Genomic DNA, 27,796 nt, shown 5'->3' on the forward strand with positions numbered 1-27,796 from the left:
CGACCGTTTCCATAAAGTTTATGATCCGCTCATTACCAAATCCTCGGTAATCCCTTTTGGCAGCTGTCAATCAAAGGTGTTGTTAAAGTTGCATACTTTTCAAACACGAAATTTTCGGGCAGGCTCGTAGACCCTTAAAGACGAATTTGAGGATGGCCATAAGTGTTGCCAATCCTGTATACAGGTTGTCCCAAAATTCGCGAATTCCGAGTTCAGAGCGTTGTAGAAAATCACTCAAATCTGAAAAAAGAATAAAGATTCGGGAGTTCCCCACTCTTTGAACTGCATTTTATTCAAATGCAGACTAAAAATTCTAGTGTTGATTGTTATTTATAGTGTAGACGATTGTGATTGATAACAATGTAAAACAATTCCATAAAAAAACTAAGTTTCTAGAGAAAGTAATGTGGGTTGCAGGTCGCACGGCGCCATATTATTTATAAAAACCCATAAAATGGTGGAAACCTTCCTAATTTGCAGAAGGCGAAACGATATCTGGAAATTTCTAGTAACTAGAAAGTTAAAATATAGTATCTAACCTACATATCGTGTGATCCGTCAAAATTCCATTCGCAGTTGGCATTGAGAAAAAGTGTCATGACATCTGAAACCATTGCTAATACTTAATGTTCTAAAACTAAAACTTAAACTCATCCTCAGTTGACTTTGAAATTTTAAGTTATGAAGGTTTTGAAGAAGCAGTCATTTGTTTCTGTCAAATAATTTGATGTCAAACTGAAAATTTTGTTGAAATTTTAATAAAAGATTTTGACAAGTCCATTAAATTAATCACAACAAGTACACAACACGCTATGAAATTCCAAAGGTAACTGAAGATGAGTTTTTATTTGATCTCTCGATATTTGAGAAGTTTGACAGTTTTTCGAGGAAGAAACCGACATACGTTCAACATTCATGGTTTGCTTAGGAAATTTAATACCACATGATTGAAAACAAATCAAATTCAGTCAGCTTTGAGAAACAAAACCAATGAAAACGTAGGATTTGGTTTAAACCCTTCAATTGTCAATAACTGTCAAACGTCTAATTCAAACCAAGTTTTTCATTGATTTTGTTTTTCAAGGATAACTAAATCTGATTTTTTTTGAATGATAGTATATCACAATATAAAAAAAACTTAACAAAAATGTTCAAAAAATGTTTTAGAACTCAAACAGTTTATAAATTTAGAACATATTTTTTTTAGACTTTGCACTCATATAACTCTTAAACCACCAATTTTTCAAGATTTTACATTTTTTTACAATTGCAGTTAGAAACTTTCGAACATCAAACAAATTTGATAGTCAGCATTGTTATTTGTCAAACAGTTTCATGACTAAATGACTGCACATTCTAAAACTAAGACAAAGAAACAAAAATTTAAGAAATTAAGAACCTAAAATGCAGAGCTTGGCTTGCACTAGAGATTTATAAACTTTTTAATGCTAACTCTAATTAACATGTTTATTTTATCTGCTTGTGGACACCACTATACAGGTAATTCATGAAGATAAGCAAATATTTAAACCAGGGAGGGAAAGATGAGAAAAATAAAGACCCTAGTGAATCACCTGTATAACAATATCAATCTTTTGAAGATCGTTTCTTTTAAATTATAACGCATCTAAGATTAAATATGTCTTAAAACCTACGAGTTACGACCCTTATCACATAAATTATTATTATTTTAGTATAAAATTCATACAGTAAACTTATTGAACTCATTGTTACAGCTACATTCAGACGGGCTTAACAAAAACACATCGTGAATGTAAGAGGCACTTTTATTTCACAAAAATATGAAAATGTATAGATTAATTTTAAATATATAAATCTATTAAATACTATTTGGCCTTGCATGACTAGGATTAGGCACATATTACTGGTTTAGTTAAGTACATGATAAACGCAAAAAGATCACAATATAAAACATCTTTGGCAATATAATAAAAAATAAAACTCTTGGAGCAATCTAGCACTAAACCTGACACTCGCCCTCAGTCGGTAACCGTTTAATCTTACTTTTCTCCTGTTTCCTCGACTTCCCTGAAATGGGCTTCAAATCAGGCAAATGGCACTTTCTCTGGTGTTTTTTCAGCAGAAAATTCCGCGTAAACGTGGAATCACAGATCTGACAGCGAAACGGACGTTCCCCTGTGTGTATCAAAATATGTCGCTTTAAATCAGTCGGCCATCCAAACTTCTTGGGACAGTAATGGCACTGGTACTTCCGGACTTTCCCTGGACTGCCTCCATCCTCTGCCATTGTCACCAGACAGAACTTCAGAGGATTGACGTCTTCCACGCCAGAGTCGCTCTCAACGTCGGAGTCGACTTTCTTCCGGAAATTGATAGGGTACAAATCGGGGAGTCTCCTGGGGGTCAACGACTTTAGGGCATGAAATGCGAAATGTTGAAGCAACGCAGCGGCGCTTTCGAACTCCGATTGGCATTCTGAGCACACCAAATCTAAAAAGACAGTTTTAAAAACAGTACAAAGGGGGCAAACGCACCTTTCAACGCCTGCATTTCGAAGATTGAGGTTAGGTCACAGCATTTCCCAGGATCTCACATTTTCGAGTTTGATTTTTTTGGAAACGTGAAGTTCGGCGAATTACCCATAAGGCTTTGTTTACACCGGAACATCCGTTACGAGGCGGTCGCCATTACAACCGACAACTTCTCGCCAGGAAATTTTCACGTCTAAAACACTGCAAAATTACAAGAAGAGGCGGTTTTTACTATCACAAGCATAGGTGAGTCTACTTACTATATTTCCCAAGAATTTCACCAACGCACGACGCGAACTGCGTTGCAAAAGTTAAATTTTTAAGATAAGTCGCCATGTTGCATTTTCTTACCAACCCAACAACATAAAATCCTCTCACGACTAATCAGACTAATGACTAATTTCAACCCGCGACATCGAAAAATTACGCCACCAATTAACAGCAATCATTTTTGTGAAAATTGCGATTATTCAACTCAACCCATCGTTGAAATCATTGCGCCGAGTCAGGCATACCAACTTCGAATTCCGAAATCAATATGGCGCTAGAACTAGAAAATCGGCCAAAAATCCACGAAAATCGCAAAACCAGACGTGTTTTTCACAACACTCAAACATACGACTCTAATTACACTGTTGATGTATATTTATTTTTTATGATAACGCCTCAAGGCCTCTTACGTCATCGCTTTTCAAACGCGCGGCACAGGAAACTCCGCATGTTTCCGGTTGAGTATTCCATGTCGCCGCCATTTTGTACAAATCAAGTCTCTATTTCTACTAAAAACTCTTGTAAATTACGATATTTGTTAATTTTTTAAATGGTTTCAAGTAAAATTCTCACCGGTGATTCTGTGCAATCGATAACACAAGAAAATTCCAACCCGTGAAAACGTATTTCGGGAAAAACTGACGTTACAAGTTTCGTTCGTTTCGGAAGAACATCTTCAGGTAAGTGACATTGGGGACTACCGCTTTACCGGTTTTTGCAAACTTTCATTGATTACAAGGGGAAAAATGGTTGTTTGTGTAGCAGGAGTGATGAAACGGGTAAATAAACGCGAGGACTGAGTTCGTAGGTTAAGTTTGGCTGTTGGTTGGTTTAGATGAAATTTAATGGCGGCTCAGCGTCATGTATTTGGTTTCGCAGTGTTTTTTTATGGTTTTCGCGTGTTTACGGTGGCAATTGTAAATTGGGTCAGGTTAAGTCGGATGTCATAAATAATAAAGTTACATCATTAATCAATAGGTGATACAGTCGAACCTTGAGATTTGAATTCGTTTTGTTTTTATAGGGTTTTAATGATATAATGTTAGACGAATTCATGATCTTTTGAGGAATGAAATGGATAGGAATTAGAATATGCTGTATTTTTTGTTTTTATTCAATTGTAATTCACTTATTTCTTAAAATGTTGACAAAGGCAGTACTCTAACCTAGCGAAAAAATTATTGTTTTAAATTAAAATCTGACACGTGTCAATTTTTCTTTATTTTGATGGTACTAAACTATACAAAATTAAATTTATTTAGATACAGTATGTTCCAGAAGTAAGAATGTGTCAACCACATAATCTGTCTTACTTTTTTAGGATAATTATGCAAAAACAAAACCTTACTTAGAATTTATAATCTTACTTTTTGGAGTGTCAACTTTGACAGTTTTTATTTTTTAATTTCAAAACATTATAGAATTTACGGTATTTCTTATATTGCAAGGACCTGACTGCAGATCATATAGTTCTGTACTAAAGAGATTATTCTAATTTTTTTGGCTTTAAATACTTTAGTCATGATGATTTATAATTGACAACTTGCAGTTCTTTGATGTTCTAAATGTCAAAAATGACAATGGCAATAATGCAGACAAATATTTGCAACGTCAAAAAAATTACGTCCAATGCTGTTATTTTTTTGCCAAATGTCAAACAAGAACATTTATCAAATTATCACCAAATTGTAGGAGCATCTGCAATAAACTTGTTTTTGTTATTTTTAGGGCAGATTAACAGGTATTTTATTCTAATTTTTTGTTTTTTATTATTCTCGGCATGAAAAATAACAAAATAATAGTTTTCTCGCAAGAAGGAACGTTTTTATTTGACGAAATTTGAAATTGTGAGGTTTGTACTCTGAAGTTCTAATTTAAAATTAAGTTTGATCAATAAAATTAAGAGTTTTGACTTTTTTTGCATTTTTAAAAAAAAGATGATTTTAGCATCACGACAAAATGCAATTTTTAACGATTTTCAAGGACTTGGGGAACCAATTGCTAATTTATTTATTTTTTAATATAAATGCGTTAAAAATAACTCAATTGTCATTTTAGATTTTGCAAATTGTTTTTAAAATTTAAGGAAAAAATCAAGTTAGTTTCCAATAACCTCGAAATTCAGCTACGTCAACATCTTGTGTCACAAATGTCTAACAAAAGCGTGAAATTATCGCTGTTTCAATTTTATTTAACGATTTCTATTGTCCATAATCTAAAATACGCTGGCTTTAAATAAAATTGACTTTCATACGAATTAATTAAGTCAAAATTATGTAAAATTTTGGTATAAACGTTGTTTGCAACTGCTCCGTCTTGATTTTAAAACTAACAACTTGATAAAACGGCATGTTTTTCTTAAATTTTAAACGCAATTATCAAAAGATTTCAAGTAAAACCTGAGATACGATATATTATATTTTATTTACAATTAAGTTGAGTTTACGAGTATTTCTTAAACAACTAAAAAATCGACAAAAATGACACTTCTTGGCCATCACGACGGCAAACGAACGGTGACAAAAAACAAGTTTTTGCGCCGGATTGTGGAGTTGGTCAACCATAAGCGTATGCAAATTTGCAAATTTTTATCTTTGAAATTTAAGACGATTTTGAGGTGTCCATAAAAGTGTTGGATAAACTTGACGAATTCACAAAAGCCGGTCTTAACAAAACATAAGAAGTGGTTTTCGCTCTTATATCAGTTTCACTTTTTTTGATAGAACCATTTGAAACAAGCAGATAAATATTTTTTTATTTGAAAATTCAGTTAACTGTAACCATTATAATGAAGTTTTAAATCATTTGCAACGAATGCAACCAATTTTAATAAACAAAATATCAGTACTATAGTTTATCCGGTGAGAGATTGGGAGATTTCGACTGTTGACATACAGGGTGATTTTTTTAAAACGGCAGGAGTTGTAGAATTTTTATTTATAAACCGATTTCAAAAATTTTAAAAACAAATTAAATGGTTTTTAATTTACTATTAACTGATGATTTTAGAATTTTTTTAATCGTCTTAGTATCTTTTGGGCGATATTCAACTTTCTTATTTTAAATTGGCACCCATATTTTTTTTTCATAATTTGAATGATATTAATTTTCTTGATTCAGAAATGTGTAATATGTTCTAGTTTTACAAAAATATTTTTTAAATAAATATCAAAAATGAAGAAATTTTGGCAATAAAAGTTAATAAAATCTAGGTGCGTGCTGTCAAATAACACAATACCATTATTGTAATGTCAAAAAGCAGCAAATAACAAAAAGGATTGGCAATCTTTTTTGAAATTATTGATAACAAAAGACGATAATAATTACAAATCAGAAAAAACATCTACCTAATTTAATTAAAATACTGTTGAAACGCCATCCCGTTTTTTCATTGTACAATTGACACCATGCATTTAGTTTTTATTAACTTTTTTCGCCTATTTTTTTCTATTTTGATATATTTTTTTTAAATATTTGTTTGTAAAAGTAGAACATATTACACATTTCTGAAAGAAGAAAATTAATATCTTCCAAATTATGCAAACAAAAAATATGGGTGCCAATTTAAAATAAGAAAATTGAATATCGCCCAATAGATACTAAGACATTTATAAAAAAATTAAATTTATCAGTTTATAGTAAATTAAAAACCATTTAATTTGTTTTTTAAAATTTTGAAATCGGTTCATAAATAACTGCCGTTTTTAAAAAATCACCCTGTATAAGTTGGTATCAAATTATGCTACAAAATACACTAAAAACACTAAATTCCTACGCGAAATGGGTTGACAGGGTTGTCAGTAACTGGGGTTATTTTGCTATTTTAAATTTCGCGCGTATGGTACACTTTTCATTGCGTAGATTTAGTGACTTTTCTGTCATTCAAACTCTCACTGTACGAACTATATAAGGAATTGAAAATGTTAAATTTGTTTTGTGTAGAATATGGCAACACTGTATAACCACATCTTTGTCAAAAAAGCCTTTTGTTAAGTTTAAGTACCAAAACAATGGTAGACGTATTTTCAAAGCGTTTATTTTTAATTTTTGACTTTATTTATTGTGATCAAAGTTGGTTAGTACCATTATTTAACACTATGTGTACTTGAATATAGGGTGTCTATAATAGGTAAAACATACAAGGTGTTTATAAATGTTTCTAGCATCAAGGCTGGCTATGAAATGTCAAAGAAATTTGCCGCTCATGTGGGTTTCAATTTGTCAACTGACATTTGCAGTTAACCTCAAACATGAAGTAAAGTAAGTTTTGAGAAATAAACTGTTCTAGTTGTGGTTTAAAACCTGGAAATCAAAAGCTTGGACACAAAACTAACTGAAACGTCATTGACGTAAATAACATTATAAATAATTTTCAAGATAGTTATATTTACTATGAAAACAAAGCGGCAAAATAGTGTACGACAGGAATTCCAGAGCCACCCTTGATGCTAGAAACCTTTATAAACACCTTGTACTTTCTTGATTGTGTCAATTTCTTATTATCCTAGGTAATAAAATCAATTTTTACAAAAACCAGGGTACCTCTGTAATGAAACAATTTGCACTTCACTGTTTTGTCATGTTTGACTTTCAGTTTTACACAATATAACCGATAAATGTCAATTTGACCATTAAAATTTTTTACTGTCAACGGTAAGTCTGGAATTTGGGTTTTCATATTTCTTTATTCTCAAATTCACAAATTTCCATATCTCCAAACTCCATTTTCTAAATTTCCAGGTTGTTGACTTATGACATTCGCGGATTTTTTGTTTCTTAAGGATGTTTTTGAATTCATAGATCATGATATTCCGAATTTCTAAAATGGCATGCTTTAACGTTGTCTGCCAACTAAAAACAGAGATTTTTAAATCTTGCAGTTTTTCAGTTTCTGGAGGTTTCAGGTTCAATTTTGATGTCTGAATTTTTTAGGTTTTTTAATTTTTTTGGGTTTCTGCTAGTTTTCAAGTTTACGGGGTCGCGGTTCTCAGGGTTTTTGCTTCTTTTCAAACGCTTTGAAAATTTTAAATTTTTAGTTTGAGGTTCTTATTCTTGTACTTTTTAGTTGTTGCTTCAATTATCTCAGATTTTACAGCTTTCAAGCTCTTTATTTTAATGGCTTTTTAATTAATTCAAAATTATGCTGTAATTCGGGCCTTTTTTAGACGTTTTATTATGTTATGTACAAAATTTTTGCTTTTATGTGTATTTAAACTCAAATCATTGATATTCGTTTGAGTTCCAAATTTTTGTTTGGCTTTGAAATTTGAAGTCATGTCGTTGATTAAAGAAGAAGTCTTTTTTTGTCATCGTCATGGCCTACTCTGAAAGCATTTTTTATGTTATTAATTTCGCAAACTAGCACAAAAAAATCCATTGAACTTGTAATAACACTCATCCATTTTTTTTCAGGTGAACTCTAAATACCCAGAAATGGAACCTGGGTCTGATCTTGTTGAGAAACTTCTGCAAAGTACTGGTCTATCATGCGAAGATTTGCTTCAAAGACTACAACAATATCGCTCAAATATAACGAAAGATACTGAAGAAACAACGAGCGAATTGCCACACATAGGCAAGCAATGTAATAAAAGCAATGATAAAGATAATTGTACAGTTCCAAATGTAGACAGTGGCAAAAAAACAAACGATACACATCATAGTGACAAACCAGAAGGTGGTAAAAGTCAAGAAAAAGAGGTAGAAAAGCCTTCAGCAGTTAGAAAAACTCTGAAAAACGAAGACTCGACAGTAGTAGTAGCAGAAGTTAGTAAAAGTAAAGAAAAATCTCCAGATGGCGAGGACCCAACAGCAATTGAGAAAACTCAGAAAAAAGAAACCGTTGAAGTTTTAGCACTAGATAAAACGTCACTAGTAGCAGAAACTGGTAAAAGTGAAAAAAAAACTACAAATGAAGTTAAAAAAGCAACCGTAGAACTAGCAAAACCAGTAGACTGTAGTAAAGTACCAGCACTAGATAAGTCCACACCAATAAGAGAAGCTGCTAATAGTGAAGAAAAACCTTCAGAAGAGCTAGAGAAATTTCCCGAAAAAGTTGAAAGATCAGCAAAGGCAGTAGAATGTTGTAAGGCACTATTAGCAGATGGGAAAAGTAATGAAAACCCGTCAGAAAAGCTAGAAGAACCTCCAGAGAAAGTTGAAGAAACAAAAGCAATTTTTAAAGAAGTAACAAAACCAATCGAATGTAGTAAAGTCGCAGCAGCAGTTAAAACTACACCATCAGCAGAAGGTGGTAAAAGTAATGAAAACTCGTCGGAAAACCTAGAAATGCCTCCAGAAGAAGTTGAACTAGCAAAACCCGTAGAATGTAGTAAAGAACTTGGCACTTCTGATTTGAAAAACCTTGATAAAAAATCAGAAGACACTCCAAACGATCACAACTACAGCACCAACAACGAAGAGTTACAAAAATCAGAAGACAGCATCAGAGACAGCCTCAGGATGCAGCTGAGCTCGTTGCGCAACATGAAAAAGAGCTGCGGATATTTACCAGAACTGAAAACAACAGCTCTGTTTTTCCACAATCTAAAGAAGAAAAGAAAGTCGTGTGACGTAAATTCGAGCACCGAAAATGTGACAGACGACAAAGTGATGACTTCTAGTGACTCATTAGTGTCGCTGTCTGACGAAACTAACTTTCTCATCGTTGACGTGTCCGGAGGTGTAGACAGACTCAAAGAAAGTGGCAACGAAGCGGAAACTCCAAATTGTTACCGGAAGAAGAAGATAGCATCGTTCGAAAGTCCCCAGGAAATGCCGAACGTGTCAGTTAGAAACATCTCCGAGAGTTTCAACAGAGACCCTGGAATCAAAAGGTCGGTGAAGAACAGCGAGAAATCTCCATTCGTGAGTGATTCGTTGGAGGATTTTCTCAACGAGAGCGCGGAGCTGCGGGTTAGTTATCCCATTCCGAAGTTACGAGCCGAGGAAGGCATCAAAGAAAGCACCAAGACGAGCCCGTTCGACGATGTTGTCAGCAAACCGTCCAAAACTAAAGGACGAACCGTCCAGAAGGAAAAACAGAAAGTTGTCAAAGCCAAAACGTTGGCCGAGATGAGGCGGCAGTTTGAGAAGCTCAAAGCGAACGAACAAAGGACCATTAAAAAACAAGAAGTGAAGAGAAACTTATTTAATGAAGTGATGGTGAAAAACCGAACAAAATCGCGAAATAGTTTCATCTTCTTTAATAATAAGAAACTGTGGATGACGAGCAAGTATAGAGATCGCTGTCTAGGAGTGGTACGATCGAAGCACGAAGAGCCCGAAGAGGTCGTACCAAAAAAACCATCCCTTCTTTCAGGTTTAGCCCAGAACAGATCTGGGAAGATTACGTACCGACCCGGCCCCTTATCAAAGAAAGCATCTCTGCAGAGTGTGGACAGTAGGAGTCACTGGATGACTGAAGTCAAGGCGTTGCCCAAAATTTACTTGGAAGTGACTCCAGAGGCTTATAAACCGATCGACCCCGCGGTGGTGCATCTCTTGCCCACTTTTGATAATCCTGTGGTGACGGAAGAAAGAGCGAAATTCGCACTCAGTGTGCTTCAACCTAACACTTCAAACCAGGAGTCGTTCAGTTTCCACGTCCCCTACCACAACAAACAGGAGCAGATGATGGTGCGAAGACCCCACTCCTCTGTGTCTCCGGTGGTCCAAAACAGCACTGATGCTGAAGACCCGGAAAAAGTCATATCGAACATTCTCAACAATCTTTTAACATACGTGGAGATCAAAGAAATAGCAAACTCGGTCATCCAAGACGAGGTTGTCGACGCACCACTGGAAACCGAAACCACGGTAGAAGTTAGTCCCAAAAGCAAGAAGAAGGTTAAAAGAAAGAAGTTAGATCTCGAGCTGCGTCGACTCAACTGCAAAGTTATCGATGTCGCTACTACCGAAGATGATGTTAATTGTGCGAAACCTTTCTGCAGACTCGGTTGTGTCTGTAAAAGTCTTCAATGCGAGAGGATCTACTCGAGTCACTGTCAGTTAGTGGGGTGCATGTTCGGGTGCAAGTGCCCCCCGGAGAAGCTCAAAAATTCCTTATCCATCCTCACTGTTAACCACCTTGAAGACCAGGCCAAGAAGAATCTAGCGAAGGTAGAAAGAGAGTTTACTCAAACTCTCATCCACACCGACAACGACGCGATTCTCGTCGGCACGACGAAGATGCGGAGATCCTCGAAGCCGCCCAAGAAGTACACCGACTTTATCGGCAACGACTTCTTCGAAAGCAGCTTTAGGATTTCAGAAGAGGAAATATCAAGAGCGAAGAGAAGTCATGTCGTCTTAGAAAAACTCGACCTGGAAGGCGTGATTCCGTTGTGTCTTTACCATCACTCGTACAATTGCGCGTGTGAAGGTGAGCCCTTACCCAAACTTCGTCTCGTCAAGAGAAAAGACGAGAAAACCAAAGTGGGTCTCGACAGTTGCGCGAGGATCCGAAAGGTGTTTTCACAGTACAAAGAGAGGAATCGCAGTCCCTTCTACAACCAGAGGCTCATAAGGAACTTCCGAGAAGTGACACCCGCGCCTGACGCGCCTAAGAGGACCAACAAAAGAAAACAGTCGTTTACTATCCGGGAAGACTTCAGCACAGAGAAGGAGTTCGCGCTGCAACGACGGAAAAAGAAGGTTAAGATCACTAAGTACTCTCCGGTGTTTGAAGGCGAAATTAAACTTTCCCTGCAGGAGAACAAAGACATGTTGAAGATCATAGGAACCGAAAATGCGTCTTTAGAGTATTTGCGCATGCTACCGTGGGCTAAACTCATCTTGAGCTACCACTCTGGTGCTATAAAGATTTGGACTAAAATAAAAAAATCGACTATTTTGTTTTGTAACACCGCGGAGCATCTTCCTCCGAAAGGTTTCACTGATATCAAAAAGTCGCTTTACAAGTTTGACATCATCAAATGGATTTTGAGTGATTCTTTACCACCGGGACTCAACCGAGACCTCATGCATCTCATTTTGACTCCAAAAAGCGGACACTTTCTTATTGCCGGGTACTGTTTAAAGAAGATTAAAGAGACGCCAGTGGATCCGTTGAAACTTTCACCAACCACCAGTCAGAGATTTGAGGAGATCAATGCCAACATTCCGGGAATTCTAGATGATGAGTCGGATATCGAAGTCGACGACAACATAAATGAACACAGCCAACGTCTGATTGACGATTTGGTCGAAAACAAAGCGAAGAAGCTAAAGATGATCGGACGGGACATGATCAAGTTGGGGACGAAGTTCGATCATCTTTACGAAGAGAAGAAAAAACAGTCAACCGCGGTACCCGCGGAACCCGAGAAGATAAAGAGGCGGAAATACAACGATTTGATAAAAAAATTGAACGAACCTGTTGAGAAAATAGAAAAAGAAAATGGTGCTCTTCCGCCTACTAAGGTGTTTCGAAAGATATTACCGCGACCTCAGGACCCTCTTGAGATCCTCCCAACAGAACTCCCAAAACTGGTGATATTGAACACAGATAAGCCTCTGGAAGAACCTCCATCTACGCCCCAAGTAGAAGGGGTAGTTGGGCAACCGTCGCTCTGTATGACTAGCAAAGTGGTAAAGTTAAACTGGGGACCCAGTGAGGATCCTCTTTATGACCTTCCTCAAAGTCTCGCAAACAACGTTAAGGTGAAACACCGTACGAAGACATTAAAGAAAGACGACGAACCGAAAGACCCCAATCGCTTTCAGATAGTTCCAAACAACATTAATTTAAAAAAAATCACAAAGACACCAAAGAAAGACAAAGCGAAAGCCCCCAATCCCCTTGAGATCGTTACAAACAACATTAATTTGGAAAACTCATCAAAGGCATTAAAGAAAGAGAACAAAGCGAAAGCCCCCGATCCCTTTGAGATCGTTACAAATACCATTAATTTGGAAAACTCATCAAAGGCATTAAAGAAAGAGAACAAAGCGAAAGCCTCTGATCCCCTTGAGATGGTTCCAAACAGCATTAATTTGGAAAACCCCGCAAAGACACCGAAGGAAGATAACAAAGCGAAAGCTTCCAACCCCCTTGACATCGTTACAAATAACATGAATTTGGAAACCCCCACAAAGACACTAAACAAAGAGACCAAAGCAAAAGCCCCTGATCCCCCTGAGATTGTTAAAAACAACATTAATTTGGAAAACTCCACAACGACACCAAAAGAAGACAAACTGAAAATCTCGGAACCCCTTAAAATCGTTCCAACCGACGGTAATTCCAAGGACCCCGTCAAGCCTCTGGGAAAATTCATCAAAATCGCCCAGGTTAGGGAATTGATGTCTCGAAAACTGGCAGCTGTCAAACCCCTTAAGAGTCCAACCCCTATAGTTAAAACCGTGAAGTGCACTCTCAAACAGGGTGAGACAGACAACTCTACACAGCCAAAGACACTGATAGAAACTGATAGAATCTATAGAATCTTTCCGGAGCACGACCGTTGTGTGGACATTTTCCATCCTCCAAATACCGTGGATCTCGGTCAAGTGAAAGAAATGATTGCTCAGAAACGCTCCGAGTTCCAAACCCCCGATAACACAACTACTTTTAGCAAAATCGTGAGGTGCACCCACAAAGATATTTACAACAAAACTCAAGTTTTGAAGGTAACTAGTAAACTTTTCGCTAAGAGAGTTCTCCACACGGAAGAAGGTGAGATAATTGAGCTAAGTGCGGCATTGCCACATATCGATGACAATTTGAACTGGAGAATGATTTATCTAAACTCAGATTTTACATATCTAAGTCTGGAGAAGGGGAAGTACTCGATTAAGTACACGGATCTTATGGATGTGGCAAAGATGGCTTGTAATATCGAAGCCACGATAATTCTACAGAACGATAATTGTTTTAGAAAGTACAGACATCCTATGTTTGGGATTTTCTGCGTTCCTGAGTACGAAGATCGTCTTTTCATCGGTCCTTACACGAGGGAAGATCCTGACGTTAGAACCCTTCGATATTTGCAAGGTCGATTGGTCGAAACGTACCTCTTCGACAAAATGGTTGGACAGAAAGTCGTAGAAAAAGAGATCTTCTTGTACGAAGGAAAAATATCTAAAACCATCCCTGAAGCAATTGTGATTGATATATCAGACGACGAAGGAGACGTGGTGAATGAAGGAATGACCAATTGGCTTACTCCACCGTTCGTCGAAGTCCTGAAAGCAAAAGAACTTCAAGCAAAACGCAACGTCAATAGATATGTCATAACAAATATTCCACATTTGGGCTATTTTGAAGCTTGCCAACAAGATGGTAAAGCTATAGAGGTGTATTGGCCCACTGGCACCAAAGGCTATAGGTTCCCCAATGTGACTTTCGCTAAAAATTTGTTGACACAGTAAGTAGCTAAGTTGTTTGAATTGTTTCTTACTGGTTCTTTAGGTACCTGTTGCAAATTTTTTGCCCAATCCCGCAAGATTTTAAGATAAATGTCATCATTATGACGAATTTGGAAATTGAAGGTGATCACCCAATTGATACGAAGTACTTCTCTCACCCGGGGCCATTCGTAAGTAATCAGTGTTTGTTTTTACGCGATACTTATTTGAATTTGGAGCTTTGCGTTTTTGGGATTAGAAAAGTTGATTCTTAATTTCAAAGTTGACTTTTAAAGGAAAATACAGGGTGTTTTTGAAATGCATGTACAAAAGATTTGATTTAAAAAATGTTTTTTTAAACTTCTTAGTTTTTCTGGAATAGCGCTGTACTGTTTTGTACACTACCGCCTCAAAAGTATTTGCCCAGTTTAAAAAATATTAATAATTCTTTTGCGATTTCGCGGTTATTTCTGCTGATTCTGTGGTAAGAGATTATCATTGCACACGTTTCCACACCTAACTTAACTTTCTTCACCGTTTCTGTACAAAATTCACTAATTTTTTGAGAAAAACTTGTAGAACAATAAACTTTCGCAACCACAAATTAAAAAAGTTTTGTTGTCAAAGAGTTTTACGATATTAAAAAAACGGTAAACGTCAATCAACACTTAATTTGTGAAAATGTGTGAGACTCTTACTTTTTCAAAATTTTTAAAAGTACATAAAAAAAATAAAAAAATTGATCTTTCCTAAAATATCAGAAAAAGAAAAAAATTGCTGTTAGCATAAATGAAGTATATAAACATGAAAACAAAAAACGCCAAACAAAAGCGAAAGAAAGAAATTATTTTGGAGTTACTTAAAAAAATGTTTGTGGGTAAATACTTTTGAGCGGGAGTGTACATGCATTTCTAAGATATCCTGTATAAAGGTCTTTTTACATTTGACGGTTGACATTGTCCAAAATTTAGGCGTTGTATTTAAATTGCGCTACAGAAAATTTAATCAAAATCGTTAATATCAAAACATTTGTCAACGAAATGTCAAAAAAAAATTGAGTCTAACTTAGATGTTTAAAATTTCTATTTTTCAAAATTATCTAGTGTTCAACAGTTTTTTATGGTTACTGATGGTACTTTAAACTGTGACATTTCTATTTTTTGAACATTTTTTTTTGCATATTCATTTATCTACTCTTTATTTATACTGTAGAGCTCCTTACTATCGGTCCACTCATTAAAAAGTAAAGTAATTTTTAGTAATATAACAGTTGACAGCCAAAGCGTTTGATCTTGACGCTCGTGAGCTTTAATTTAGATATGTTGTGTGGAAACAACCAATCAACTGACAAACTTTCTACTCTATTAAATAAATTATTCAATTATTTTAATGGTTTGTGTCGATATCTAAATGCCACTTTTTTTTCCTTCAATTTTTACCTCATAATTTTGCTTTTGTCAATGTTTTTAGTCACGGACGGAAAAAAAGGAACAAGTACTGGAAATTTCGTCATTGTAATACGAATTAAAAAATTTAAAATTACATTCACACAGCCAAAATTTCGAAAATATCGCTGTTATTTTGTTCGTCACTAAAAATACAAGTAATGAAAGAAAGGTAAAAATATGATTTTCATTTTTGGAATGTATTTCGTTTGTGCCACTCGCGTTGCACTGTGTTTGAACTATGTATACTATATTTCAGAATTATTGACATCTCGGTAGGCCATGTCCGTGCCTCTAACAATGTGAACGACTTTTAGCATTTTGGTTCTAAAACTGTCAATGTAACATTTTGAGGTTATGAAGTAAATTACTTTTTTAAGCTAATGGATTGATATTTTAATCAGATTCTGAATCTACCATCATAACACAGATTTCTTCTGCTTCAGATTCCAGTTCCTCTTCAGAATCTGATGATCCAGATTCTAAGTTGACGTGACACACATTACATACACATAGGGATAAATATAAATCTAAAAACACTAAATACGCTTATATTAGAAGATTCTGCCAACATAAATTTGAATTTCCAAGGCAAACTGAGATGTCAATAATTCTGAAATATAGTATACATAGTTTTGTCACTTTGGACTTCTGTCAATAGTGTCATTTGTCAATCGTCAAAATTGAGCAGAGGTTTGTCCCTTTAGCGATCCAGAGTTCAAGATTAATACCTATCGAATAATTTTTAAAAAGTATTTTGAGGTTATGCAACCAACGTTCCAATCATCTTCGTAAAGCGGCATTTTTTATTCGGACGGAAAATCATAGGCGACTAGATGAAACTTAAATAGTGAGAGACTTTGATAGTATACATAAACAAAATGTATATACAGGTGTCCCAGAACTCGCGAAGAGCCCGTAAAGGACAGAATATGTCTAGAATTGTAGAGTAAATCAGCAAAAAAATCCCAACTAATTCAATTCAAAGTTAAATCAATTATTCGAAGATACATTAGTAGTTACTCAGCAACATGATTTTTTTTGTGATTAGTCAATTTAAAAATGTAACGTTTCTGATTGCCGATTTTACACAAAATATTTACACAAAAATCACTCTCAGAATGCAAGACAGAATTTGTGGTTAGCGAGTTCTTCCCGAATTCTGGAACACCTGTAGATAAAGAAGAAAATTAAGTAAAATAAAGACAAAATTTTAAAACGTGGTTGACTATGGTGAAAGTGGTCATTAGAGCTAAGTGGACAATTCGAATGTCATTAACGTACATTAAAAAATATGGTCAAATTACTCACCTTTAGCCATATTTATAAGTTGTGTCCACTTTTTTTGCTCATAACTGTACTAACAGATGTAAATTCTTGATGTTAAAATACAGTTGGGAGCAAATTTTGGGCATCAGTTAAAAGACACAGATCTTTGCTTTTTTGGTCGTAAACTAAAGCTGCGTTCACATTGGATAGTAAAGTGATTTCCACAACTTTTGGGTCATAATTGCACCCACTAATATCAATGAGTAAAGTTTAAATACAGTTAAAAGCAAGAAATGTTGCGCTTTATTTGATAAAATGTCGTTGAATTTACGTTGCAAAGTAAAGTTGTTCTAAATTTACGAACATATCAATGATTGACGTTAAAATACATGGGTTCAGAAAACTTGTTTTGTCTATTATAATTTGTATCTGTAAGTAATAAACTACAAGCTGTTTATAAATGTTTCTATAGTATATCCGGTGAGAGATTGGGAGATTTCGACAGTTGACACATAGGTTGGTAGCAAATTATGCTGCAAAATACACTAAAAACACTAAATTCCTACGCGAAATGGGTTGACAGGGTTGTCAGTAACTGGGGTGTGTTCATAAAGTGAGACGTCTGTTGGAGCGCGTGACGTCAGAGTGATGGGATTAACACTGAGATTCGCCAGAGCGTTGTTGCGTTTATGAACGGTTTCTTTGGTTATTTAAATGTTCGACGAATTGGTACATCATTTACATACAAAACGCAATTTTTGCGAAAATTTATGACTAAAACTTTGACAAATTTCCGATATCGATATCTCGCGTATTTTTTAGAGTAAACTTAAGTCATTTACATCATTGCACGCAGAATTTTACGCAGATTCCAAATCTGGGATTTAAATTTAGATCCGACAACAGATAACTGAGTTATGGCCGATCAAAGTTTCGGAAAGTTGGTTTTCATTTTTCCTAATTTTTAAAGTTAAATATCTCGGAAACTATTTGAGATATTGAGATGCGGTTTGCGTCATTCTGTTTCCCGGCTCATTTGACGTTAGAAAATGTTCTTAAAAGCCCAAAGTTCGATAGTCGATTTTTGCGAAAAAAAAATCCGACTAAAATGATGAAAATTTTACATTTTTTTTATTTTTGGTCATAATTCGTAAACTATTTGTCCGATGGATCTCAAATTGGGCCAGTGGATAGAGTTTGAGCTCCTCTTTCGACTGATGTAAATTCAAAGCTATTAAACGTCGTTTTCACTTTAAAAACTTTGGTTCAAAATCATCCGAAAATGACGTCTTCAAAACAGTTTTTGGCCAATGCCTCGTTTATTATTAAGCAATCTCAACAGATCTGAGCTCATTTTACGCAAATTGTCAAGCTGAATCCAAAAACATGAGAATTTTTAATTTTCGTCAACAAATAACTGAGTTATGGCCGTTTGAAATTTTGGGTTGTTGCCAGAGGGCCAAATTTTTGAAGGTTGAAAACAATTCGTGCTTGATATCCCGGAAACTATTTGCGATATTAAGATGCGGTTTGCGGCATCGTTCTTCTCGCGATTTTTTACATAAGAAAAAGTTCATAGATTTTCCAAAAGTCAAAATTTGCAAATTTTCGCAAAAATTCATGACTAAACCTATGCCAAATTTCTGATATCATTATCTCGCTTATTTTTTAGAGTAAACTTAAGTTATTGTACGCAGAATTTTCCGCAGATTCCAAATCTGGGATTTAAATTTAGGTCCGACAACAGATAACTGAGTTATGGCCGATCAAAGTTTCAGAAAGTTGATTTTCATTTATCCCCATTTTTTCTAATTTTTAAAAAATGTATTTTTCTTAAACAAAAAATTGAAGCACAATTTTCAACGGGGTGCGGAGACCTGCTTTCAGGTTCTAAGAAGTGCGGCTTACTTGGAAGGTTAAGAAACAATTATTTATGGCAACAAACATTTGACGTGCATTTGAAATCCAAGTCATTGTGCATGCGGAGCGTTTTTTATCGGGTTTCTGAGTCCGGCGATTTTCGAGCACTCTGTGCGTTCTTAGCGTGGTATTTATGAACGCTCAAAGTCGAGTGACAGAAAGCATTGCGCATCTTTATGAACGCTTTTGTGTCACATTTTACACGGAGTGATTTTTATGAACGCAGCCCTAAGGTTATTTTGTCATTTTAAATTTCGCGCGTATGCTACACTTTTTATTGCGTAGATATAGTGACTTTTGTGTCATTCAAACTCTCACTGTCCGAACTATAGCATCAAGGGTGGCTCTGGAATTCCTGTCGTACATAATTTTGCCGCATTGTTTTCATACTGAATATAACTATCTTGAAAATTATTCATAATGTTATTTACTTCAATGACGTTTTAGTTACGGTTTTGTGTCCAAGTTTTTGATTTTCAGGTTTTAAACCACAACTAGAACAGTTTATTTCTCAAAACTTACTTTGCTCCATGTTTGAGGTTAACTGCAAATGTCAGTTGAAAAATCTAAACCCACATTCGTAATGAGCGGCAAATTTCTTTGACATTTCATAGCCACCCTTGATGCTAGAAACATTTATAAACACCTTGTATGTAAATTATATGTTTTCCAGTTTTGCGGGGAATTCGGGATTTACGAGAAAGACTTGATCCCTACGGACCTCCTCATGAAATGCAATGTCCCTTCAGTGGACACTCTATTACAAACCCACAAAAAAAAACAACAAAGCGAAGAAGAAATGATACGAATCTTCGGCTTATTCTTGATGTCTAATGAAGAATTGCGGAAACATACTCAGCCAGAAGAAATCCTAAAATGGGTACTTTATTTCTAATATTTCGCGATGATTTATCTTACAACTCTTCTATTTCAGGCAAAATCCGAAATCTACATTTTAAAGAAACTCTGCGATAACTACGAATCAGAGAAAGCTGATCTGATGGGCATAATCCGTACAAAAACATGGCAGATCAGAACGCAGAACGTGACCCACATTAGCGACACGCGAGACAAGAATTCGTCGGAAACGATAGAAATTAAAGATTCGGATGAAGAAGACGATGAAGTACCGACGATACCGGTCTTCAGGAAAATTTCCACAAGCGGAAAGGTAAGAAAAATGCTTTTTTCGAATTTGCCGCTTTAATAGATCCATTAGAGTACTCAATTTGGAGTCGTTTATAGGTATCTACAGGGTGATTTTTGAAAAACGGCAGGCGTTGTAGAATTTTTATTTATGAACCGATTTCAAAAATAAAAAAAACATATTAAATGATTTTTAATTTACTATAAACTGATGACTTTTTTTTTTAATTTTTCTAAATGTCCTAGTATCTTTTGGGCGATATTCAACTTTCTTATTTTAAATTGGCACCCATATTTTTTTGCATAATTTGGGAGATATTAATTTTCTTGATTCAGAAATGTGTAATATCTTCTACTTTTATAAAAAAATATTTTTAAAAAAATTATCATTGAAAAAAAATAGAAAAAAGTTGCAATGAAAAATTATCATTGAAAAAAAATAGAAAAAAGTTGCAATGAAAAAACGGGATGGCGTTTCAACAGTACTTTAATTAAATTATGCAGATGTTTTTTCTCATTTGTAATTATTATTGTCTTTTGTTATCAATAATTAAAAAAGATAGCCAATCCTTTCTGTTATTTGTTGATTTTTGACATTACAATAACGGTGTTGTGTTATTCGACAGCACGCACCTAGATTTTATTAACTTTTATTACCTAAATTTTTTCATTTTTGATAATTTTTTAAAAAAAATTTTGTAAAAATAGACTATATTGCACATTTTTAAATCAAGAAAATTAATATCTTCTAAATTATGAAAAAAAAAATATAGGTGGCAATTTAAAATAAGAAAGTTGAGTATCGCCTAAAAGATACTAAGACATTAGAAAAATTCTAAAATTCTCAGTTTATCGTAAATTAAAAACGATTTAATTTGTTTTTTAAATTTTTGAAATCGGTTCATAAATAAAAACTACAACGGCTGCCGTTTTTTAAAAATTGCCCTGTATAAGAGAACTCAAAGAAGGAAATTTTGTTTTTAAAGAGTTGGCAGAACTAATTAGTCAAGTCAATTTCACCATTACGGATTTTACGATTCGTGTTTAATAAATTGCTGCGTGAATAAAAAATGTATCAATATAATTGATAAAATAATTGTTCTTTGCGGCCAACAATATATGTACCTAAAGATAATAGATGTGAATGTAGGTTGTGAGGTTAGGTTACGTTAGGTGAAACTCAATAAGTGTCAAATTTTAAATTGAATTTGAAAATCAAGTGGCTAGTCGTGGTTACAAAACCATTATCAATCGTGTAACACGAAAACTCTTAGAATTGGAAAATTTAAATTTTTTATTAAAAAAAGGTTGCAAATTCGAAAAAATAGTATAAAGGACTTGTTTTATAATGGCATTGGTGTACTCGTCCCATACATTGGCCTTTATTAAAACCCGTTCTTTAATATACTACTTTATTATATCTGTATCATAATTCTAAATTAAAACACGCAAAAGCGTGCAAAAAGTGGTCTGACCTGACCTGACCTGACACATAGATGGCGCCACTTTTAAGTCAAAATAAGCGCTAAAATTCAAAAAAAATATGTAAAATTAAGTAAAAACCTGTAATTTTTGACATTTTTTTAAGTTCCAGACCTGACACATAGATGGCGCCACTTTATGGTCAAGTTAGGTCAAATTATACTTAAAAATCAAAAAAAATATGTAAAGTAAAGTAAAAACTTGTAATTTTTGACATTTCCGAAGTTCCAGACCTGACACATAGATGGCGCCACTTTTGAGTCAAAATAAGCGCTAAAATTCAAAAAAAATATGTAAAATTAAGTAAAAACCTGTAATTTTTGACATTTTTTAAGTTTTGAGTCAAAATAAGCGCTAAAATTAAAAAAAAATATATGTAAAGTAAAGTAAAAACTTGTAATTTTTGACATTTTTGAAGTTCCAGACCTGACACATAGATGGCGCCATTTTAGGGTCAGGTCAGTTCAAATTAAACTTAAAAATAAAAAAAAATATGTAAAGTAAGTTAAAAACCTGTAATTTTTGACATTTTTGAAGTTCCAGACCTGACACATAGATGGCGTCACTTTTGCACTATTTTGTTTGAAGGTTTGAAGATTTCCATCCCACCTGACGTTTCAACTCATCGATGCTCATACCACTGTTTACCATAATCGGGTAGATTCAAAATTAAACGCAGTTCTGCCTGTTCTGCTAGCCTTTTAATATCTTCACTCATTTTGTGAAGGGACTTTTACAAACGTGAAAAAATGTGCAAACAAACAATTGCTAACCGTCTCACGAAAACGATTCACACACAACCTTTGATAATTTTATTGTGTAAATTCACATTTTTTCAATGCTCTGAAAGGATTGTAAATGGATAGGTATAATAAAAAATAGCGTACAACACTCGTTTATAAGCGCCTTTAAAACACTTGCGACGTTAACCTGGCGCGTGTTTTAAAGGCTTGCTTATAAACTTGCATAATAATATACTATTTTCTCCAAACGTCACAAAAAACACTCTTTTTTAGTCGTTTTTAGACAACAAAGCAGGCAATTTTGTTATAAGTAATGAAAAGCGCACTTCTTGTGACAGTTACTAGTTGAGACGTCCATTTTGTATGGCACTTTTAGGTGTTTATAAATGTTCCTAACTATTTTGCCGCTTTGTTTTCATAGTGAATATAACTATCTTGAAAATTATTTTTAACGTCACTTACATTCATGATGTTTCAGTTACAATTTTGTGTCCCAAGTTTTTGATTTTCTGGTTTTAAACCACAAGTAGAACAGTTTATTTCTCAAAATTAACTTTGCTTCATGTTTGAGGTTAACTCAAAATGTCGGTTGAAAAATCGAAACCTACATTTGTAATGAACGGCAAATTTCTTTGACATTTCATAGCCACCCTTGATGCTAGAAACATTTATAAACACCTTGTTGTTCAATTCGAGTTTACTTATTGTCGGTCGTGTAATTGAATCTTTCGTTTGGAGAAATAGTATATTAAGTATTAAGAACGGTAAGGACACTTTACCGATCGAAGACAATTGTTTGGAGGAGGAGCGCAGCGACGACTATAATTATTGTCTGAGATCGGTATAGTCCCTAACGTTCGTGATGCTTATAATATTTTTTGCACCATAGACAAATTTCGATTATTTTTATAAAACTAAAAATGTTACAAATAATTGACATTAATTGTGCTTCAAAAATTCCTGAAAAGTCAAAATTTCGGTCTGAGAATGGATATAAATCCTTCATTTTTAATGACTATTTTTAAAGTTTACCGTTTTGTTTATCTTGGTAACCAGTAAACTCAACTTACTGTTCCAGCAGCAGGCGCGGTAACTAAGCAAAATTGTTCTATCGTGCAAAAACGTATTTATTATTTGCTGTCTCGCTATTTTGCATTCGCCTTGCTACTCCAATTTGATTGCTCGACAAAAAGTGCCACTTTTCTGCCGTATAACAAAATCTACTATTCTTGTATGTTCGTCACTTACCAATTTTTTTTTTCAGATCGACACGGATGTGGTTTTTAAAAACAACAGTCGCTCATTACTAAAACCAAATGTTGTAGTAAAACCTGGACATTCGCTACTTAAAACTACCGACCAAAGACTGACATTGGAGGCGAAGGACAAGTCGCCTTCAAAAAGAGTAAAATTACTTAGTTCTGTTGTCGTGAAAAAGAAAGTTGTTGGTGTCTAATAAGATAAAATAAGACTTGTACATATTTATTACGTATTTTGTTAATTATTAGTTTTTAATATAAGTGTACTTTTACTATGCCATGGGGGATCCCAGTTCTGTGATTACATACCACGTTTGTTATTTTTAAACTACGAGAAATAAAAATTATTTGGTAGCACCATCGGTTTTTAACTTGTAATTAAAAGTGAATTAAGCGGGATGATTAAGCATGTGGAGCTATCCGGGTGTGACAAAAGGGGTGAGGATGCGGTAGAAAATCATGTTTATTCTGTGAAAGTGTTGTGGGTTTTGGTGAATATTTAGGGGAGGTCATCTGGTGGTGTCTATTTAAAAATGCATTTTGCTCATTTTCCCCACAGAACAATAAGGGAATGTTATCACCGTGTGTGAAATAATTTTTGCACTGAATTACAAACAAGATTTTTCTGCAGGTATTTTACCGAAACACACTGTATGTTGGGTTGCCGAATGCTTCTTTCTATTTTCGTAATTTGTTTAGGACCCCTAAAATTGCCTTTAATTTTAAAGATAAAATTTTGAAAACTTGCATACGTTCATAGTTGACAAAGCTCTAGAGGCTGATGTGATTTTTTTTATTTTATTACGGTTCGTTTGGCGTCGCGACGCCCACATAGTATAATTTTTAACTTTGAGTTTTTGTGGAAATACTCGCAAATTCAAATTTGAGTTTTTATATCTAATGCAAATTGTGTTTAAAATTTGCGAAAAAACACTGTTTTATCAAGTTAGTGTTCAAAATTATGACGGCACAGTGGCGAACTACGTTTACGTTGATTTTGTTTCTCGATCGAAGTGATAAATTATCACTTGCGATAAATGTCATTGCGTAGGTTTTACTGCAAAACTTGTTATTAAATCCCCAAAAGTTTACAATTAACCCTTAATTTTAAAAACTTATAACTCAGAATTACAATTTTGAACTTCTATTTCGACATAAATTTCCAATATTTATCACCTCACTAAGAGCTATCGAGAAAATTGTTACAGAATGTAGCATCTCAACCAATCAGCAAACGAGATTTTATCGCTAGTTTTTTTCGAAGGTGTAAACGTAGTTCCCAATTTTGACGTAATGAAATCGGAAACTAATTTGATTTGCATTAAATCTAAAATGACAACTGAGATATTTTTAACACATTCATATTGAAAAAAAAATTAATTAGCGGTTGATTTCACAAACTTTTACAATTAGCTAAAAATTACATTTTTAAGGCGTCGAGACGCCAAAACTATCGGTGATAAAAAACAAATTGAAAGTTAAATGTTAATCTTTTAAAACACCACACACAGGTGTCATTTTGAAATTTTAATTCGAAAGGTAAAATACACTTGATTAAAAAATGCCTGACCTTACATCAAACTAAGAAAAAACACAAATATGGCTGAAATTTTTTTGAATATATTTATATTTATATTTGAACATATCTAATCATTTCATTGAGGATCATTTTACCCCGGTCTCCCCTACTTTTTCTGCCCAGACAGAAAAAGTGTTTCCTTGTCAACGAGCGCTTTTCATTACTAATAACAAAATTACCTATTTTACTGCTTAAAATGAACAAAAAAATAGTGACTTTTGTGACGTTTGGGGAAACAATATTTGTTTAGTTGGTGTGATTGCCAATAATTTTTTAAAGCCATTTTTAAAATCAAAAAGTCGATTTTGCGGGATAGTGTATTTTCTACAGGGTGTTCAGGGTTTCGGCTGGCTAATTTACAATATATTTATCTTGATAATCAAGAGCATTTTTAATTTTTAAGGTCATCGTTTGTTCACAATAATATTAACACTAGTCAATTAGTCAATAAATTTTGCACATTTTGGACATTTCTAAATGTGAAGCCCGTTTTTCTCAGAAGTTTTTGTAAAATATATTTTCTAATACCCCGCGTTCACTTTTGTTTTTTTCAACTTTGCTTTACAACGTGTAAAAATATGGAACTCTAAATATACCGGGTGTTTTTGAAATGCATCTACAAAAAGCGTGTAGTAATGCCTTGACACAAATTGAGCCTATTAAGAGAAAAAAGTTTTAGTAAAAGTCTTGTTTTCGAGTCAAAATGGCACAAAAATTTCAATAAATTTGCTTGTGCGCCACTGATTTTAAAAGTTAAGAAACTCAAGTTGCTGGTTGCTTAGGAAACAAGCCATTCCAGGTGCGTTTTTTGCCAGTGGTGTAGAAAGTTCGTGGATTGGGGTTAATTTTACCTTGTCAGTTTTTGACCTAAAAATTAGTTTTTAATACTTGCATTTCAAAAACACCCTGTATATCATTGGAATGGTATTTAAATAACTTTTCCAACGAATTATTGTAGAAGTCGCCGAGAAAATCAGTTTTTGCGAAGATATTTGAGTAAAACTCACGAAAATTTTGAAAAATGAACGTTTTTTTTTAATTTTGACACTTTTTTGTATTAACTTAAATTTGTGTTTTGATTGTTTATTGTAATACGTCATTATAAAGGTTGAGATCTCTGCTTTCTAACGCGGTGCTAAAAGTTTATTATTTCTTTGTCATTTGTTTATAGTGACTTTTTTATAATTTAGATAAATTTGAAAACGTTTTATAATATCAATCAAGATAAAATATATATAAAATTGATATTTTCATCGGTTTCGTATTCGAATCGAAATTATTTATAATGTTACTTTACTTCAATGACGTTTTAGTTATTGTTTTGTGCCCAAGTTTTTAATTTTCAGGTTTTAAACCACAACTGGAATAGTTTATTTCTCAAAATTTACTTTGCTTCATGTTTGAGGTTAACTGCAAATGTCAGTTGACAAATCGAAACTCACATTTGTAATGAGCGGCAAATTTCTTCGACATTTCATAGCCACCCTTGATGCTAGAAACATTTATAAACACCTTGTATAAATAAGTAATAATTACGTAAACATCTCTTAAAAAAATAATTTAAAGTAATATTTATAATTCAAGGGTGGCTCTGGAATTCTTGTTGTACAATATTTTGCCGCTTTGTTTTCATACTGAATATAACTATCTTGAAAATTATTTATAATGTTATTTACTATTTACGTCAATGACGTTGCAGTTTTGTGTCGCAAGTTTTTGATTTTTAGATTTTAAACCACAATTAGAACAGTTTATTTCTCAAAACTTACTTTGCTCCATGTTTGAGGAGTTGAAAAATCGAAACCCATATTTGTAATGAGCGGCAATTTTTTTTGACATTTCATAGCCACTCTTGATGCTAGAAACATTTATAAACACGTTGTACAATTACACAAAAATTTCAATAAATTTGCTTGTGCGCCACTGATTTATAAGTGAACAAAAAATCTGTCAAATTTGCTTGGGTTATTACCAAATTAAAACTGAAGCATTGAACATTAATAATTTTTATTAATTCTCAGAAGGAAATTTTATATTTCTGGATACCATTATTTTTTTCTGTGTCAACGTAACAAAAAATATATTCATTGTCAATTACAATCGACAATTTTTGACGTCGAGAATCGAATGAATTATCACAGAAACGCCGTTTGGAATTTGTAACCGTTTTTTTACACTTGTGTTTACACTTGTGACAGTCTCCATTTTGTAATTTCAAAATAATTAGACGTTTTTAGTGTTCCGGTTTTGCAGGGCTATAAAGTTCGTTTTTTTTTTAAACCACCAACACGCCATCTTCTTCTGCATTACAACCGGCAACGTTGCCCAGGGAGATTTTTGGTGAGAAAATAGTTGTCAAATTTTTGACATTTCTAAAAATTAGGCAGTGTTTCCGTTAAAAACGTTTCTTTTACAGCCTAGTAATGTTACTTTAATTATTAAATTCTTTGATTTGCAATGCAACCGGGTGTAAAAGAAACGTTTTTAACGAAAACACTGCCTAATTTTCAGAAATGTCAAAAATTTGACAATTATTTTCTCACCAAAAATCTCCCTAGGCAACGTTGCCGGTTGTAATGCAGGGGAAGATTGCGGTGTTGGTGGTTTTTAAACAAAAAAACGGACTTTAATTGTGCTCTTGTTGAAATTGAGTTTAACAACAATTTTTTTTTAAAGTCTTACAATTTTGACAATTTCTGAGGCAGATTGTAATAATTTACGAGAATACAAACTTTTGATTGCAGTCTTAAAATGAAAATTACAGTCGTTTTAGTCAAAGTGTCCACTTTGAGAGTTATTTCTTTATTTATGGTTAGAATCT

At 34.0% G+C, this 27,796-nt stretch overlaps 2 protein-coding genes across 4 annotated transcripts; one reads left to right on the forward strand and one right to left on the reverse strand.

Annotated features, from left to right (window-relative positions):
* Nucleotides 1-1,769: 1,769 nt before the first annotated feature.
* LOC148169401 (zinc finger X-chromosomal protein-like) lies at nucleotides 1,770-2,661 on the reverse strand. The gene is made up of 2 exons (XM_088042731.1): nucleotides 2,517-2,661; nucleotides 1,770-2,472 (listed from the first exon to the last, which is right to left on the reverse strand). Exons 1-2 carry the CDS (start codon nucleotides 2,530-2,532, stop codon nucleotides 1,982-1,984), a joined length of 507 nt encoding a protein of 168 aa, XP_087898857.1. The 5' UTR covers nucleotides 2,533-2,661; the 3' UTR covers nucleotides 1,770-1,981.
* A 10-nt stretch (nucleotides 2,662-2,671) lies between these two features.
* On the forward strand, nucleotides 2,672-23,671 carry ocm (over compensating males). Of its 3 annotated transcripts, XM_088042729.1 has the most exons (7): nucleotides 2,714-2,759; nucleotides 3,345-3,463; nucleotides 8,196-14,152; nucleotides 14,197-14,323; nucleotides 19,440-19,646; nucleotides 19,701-19,937; nucleotides 23,402-23,671. In XM_088042729.1, exons 3-7 carry the CDS (start codon nucleotides 8,217-8,219, stop codon nucleotides 23,591-23,593), a joined length of 6,699 nt encoding a protein of 2,232 aa, XP_087898855.1. In that variant the 5' UTR covers nucleotides 2,714-2,759; nucleotides 3,345-3,463; nucleotides 8,196-8,216; the 3' UTR covers nucleotides 23,594-23,671. The 3 variants fall into 3 exon arrangements, with proteins under 3 accessions (XP_087898856.1, XP_087898855.1, XP_087898854.1); XM_088042730.1 differs by lacking the exon at nucleotides 3,345-3,463 and having other exon boundaries at nucleotides 2,672-2,759; XM_088042728.1 differs by lacking the exon at nucleotides 2,714-2,759 and having other exon boundaries at nucleotides 3,252-3,463.
* The last annotated feature ends 4,125 nt before the right edge of the window (nucleotides 23,672-27,796 follow it).

This window comes from Gnatocerus cornutus, chromosome 8, assembly GCF_029298725.1.
Source record: "Gnatocerus cornutus isolate USDA-ARS CGAHR chromosome 8, icGnaCorn1.1, whole genome shotgun sequence".
Taxonomy (NCBI): domain Eukaryota; kingdom Metazoa; phylum Arthropoda; class Insecta; order Coleoptera; family Tenebrionidae; genus Gnatocerus; species Gnatocerus cornutus.

What these genes read in the sequence shown, in the direction of transcription:
- ocm (XM_088042730.1), top strand. Translation starts at nt 8,217, where the DNA reads ATGGAACCTGGGTCTGATCTTGTTGAGAAACTTCTGCAAAGTACTGGT. An exon ending in TCTCTCACCCGGGGCCATTC is followed by an intron (nt 14,324 to 19,439) that starts GTAAGTAATCAG and finishes TATGTTTTCCAG; the next exon opens with TTTTGCGGGGAATTCGGGAT. An exon ending in CAGAAGAAATCCTAAAATGG is followed by an intron (nt 19,647 to 19,700) that starts GTACTTTATTTC and finishes CTTCTATTTCAG; the next exon opens with GCAAAATCCGAAATCTACAT.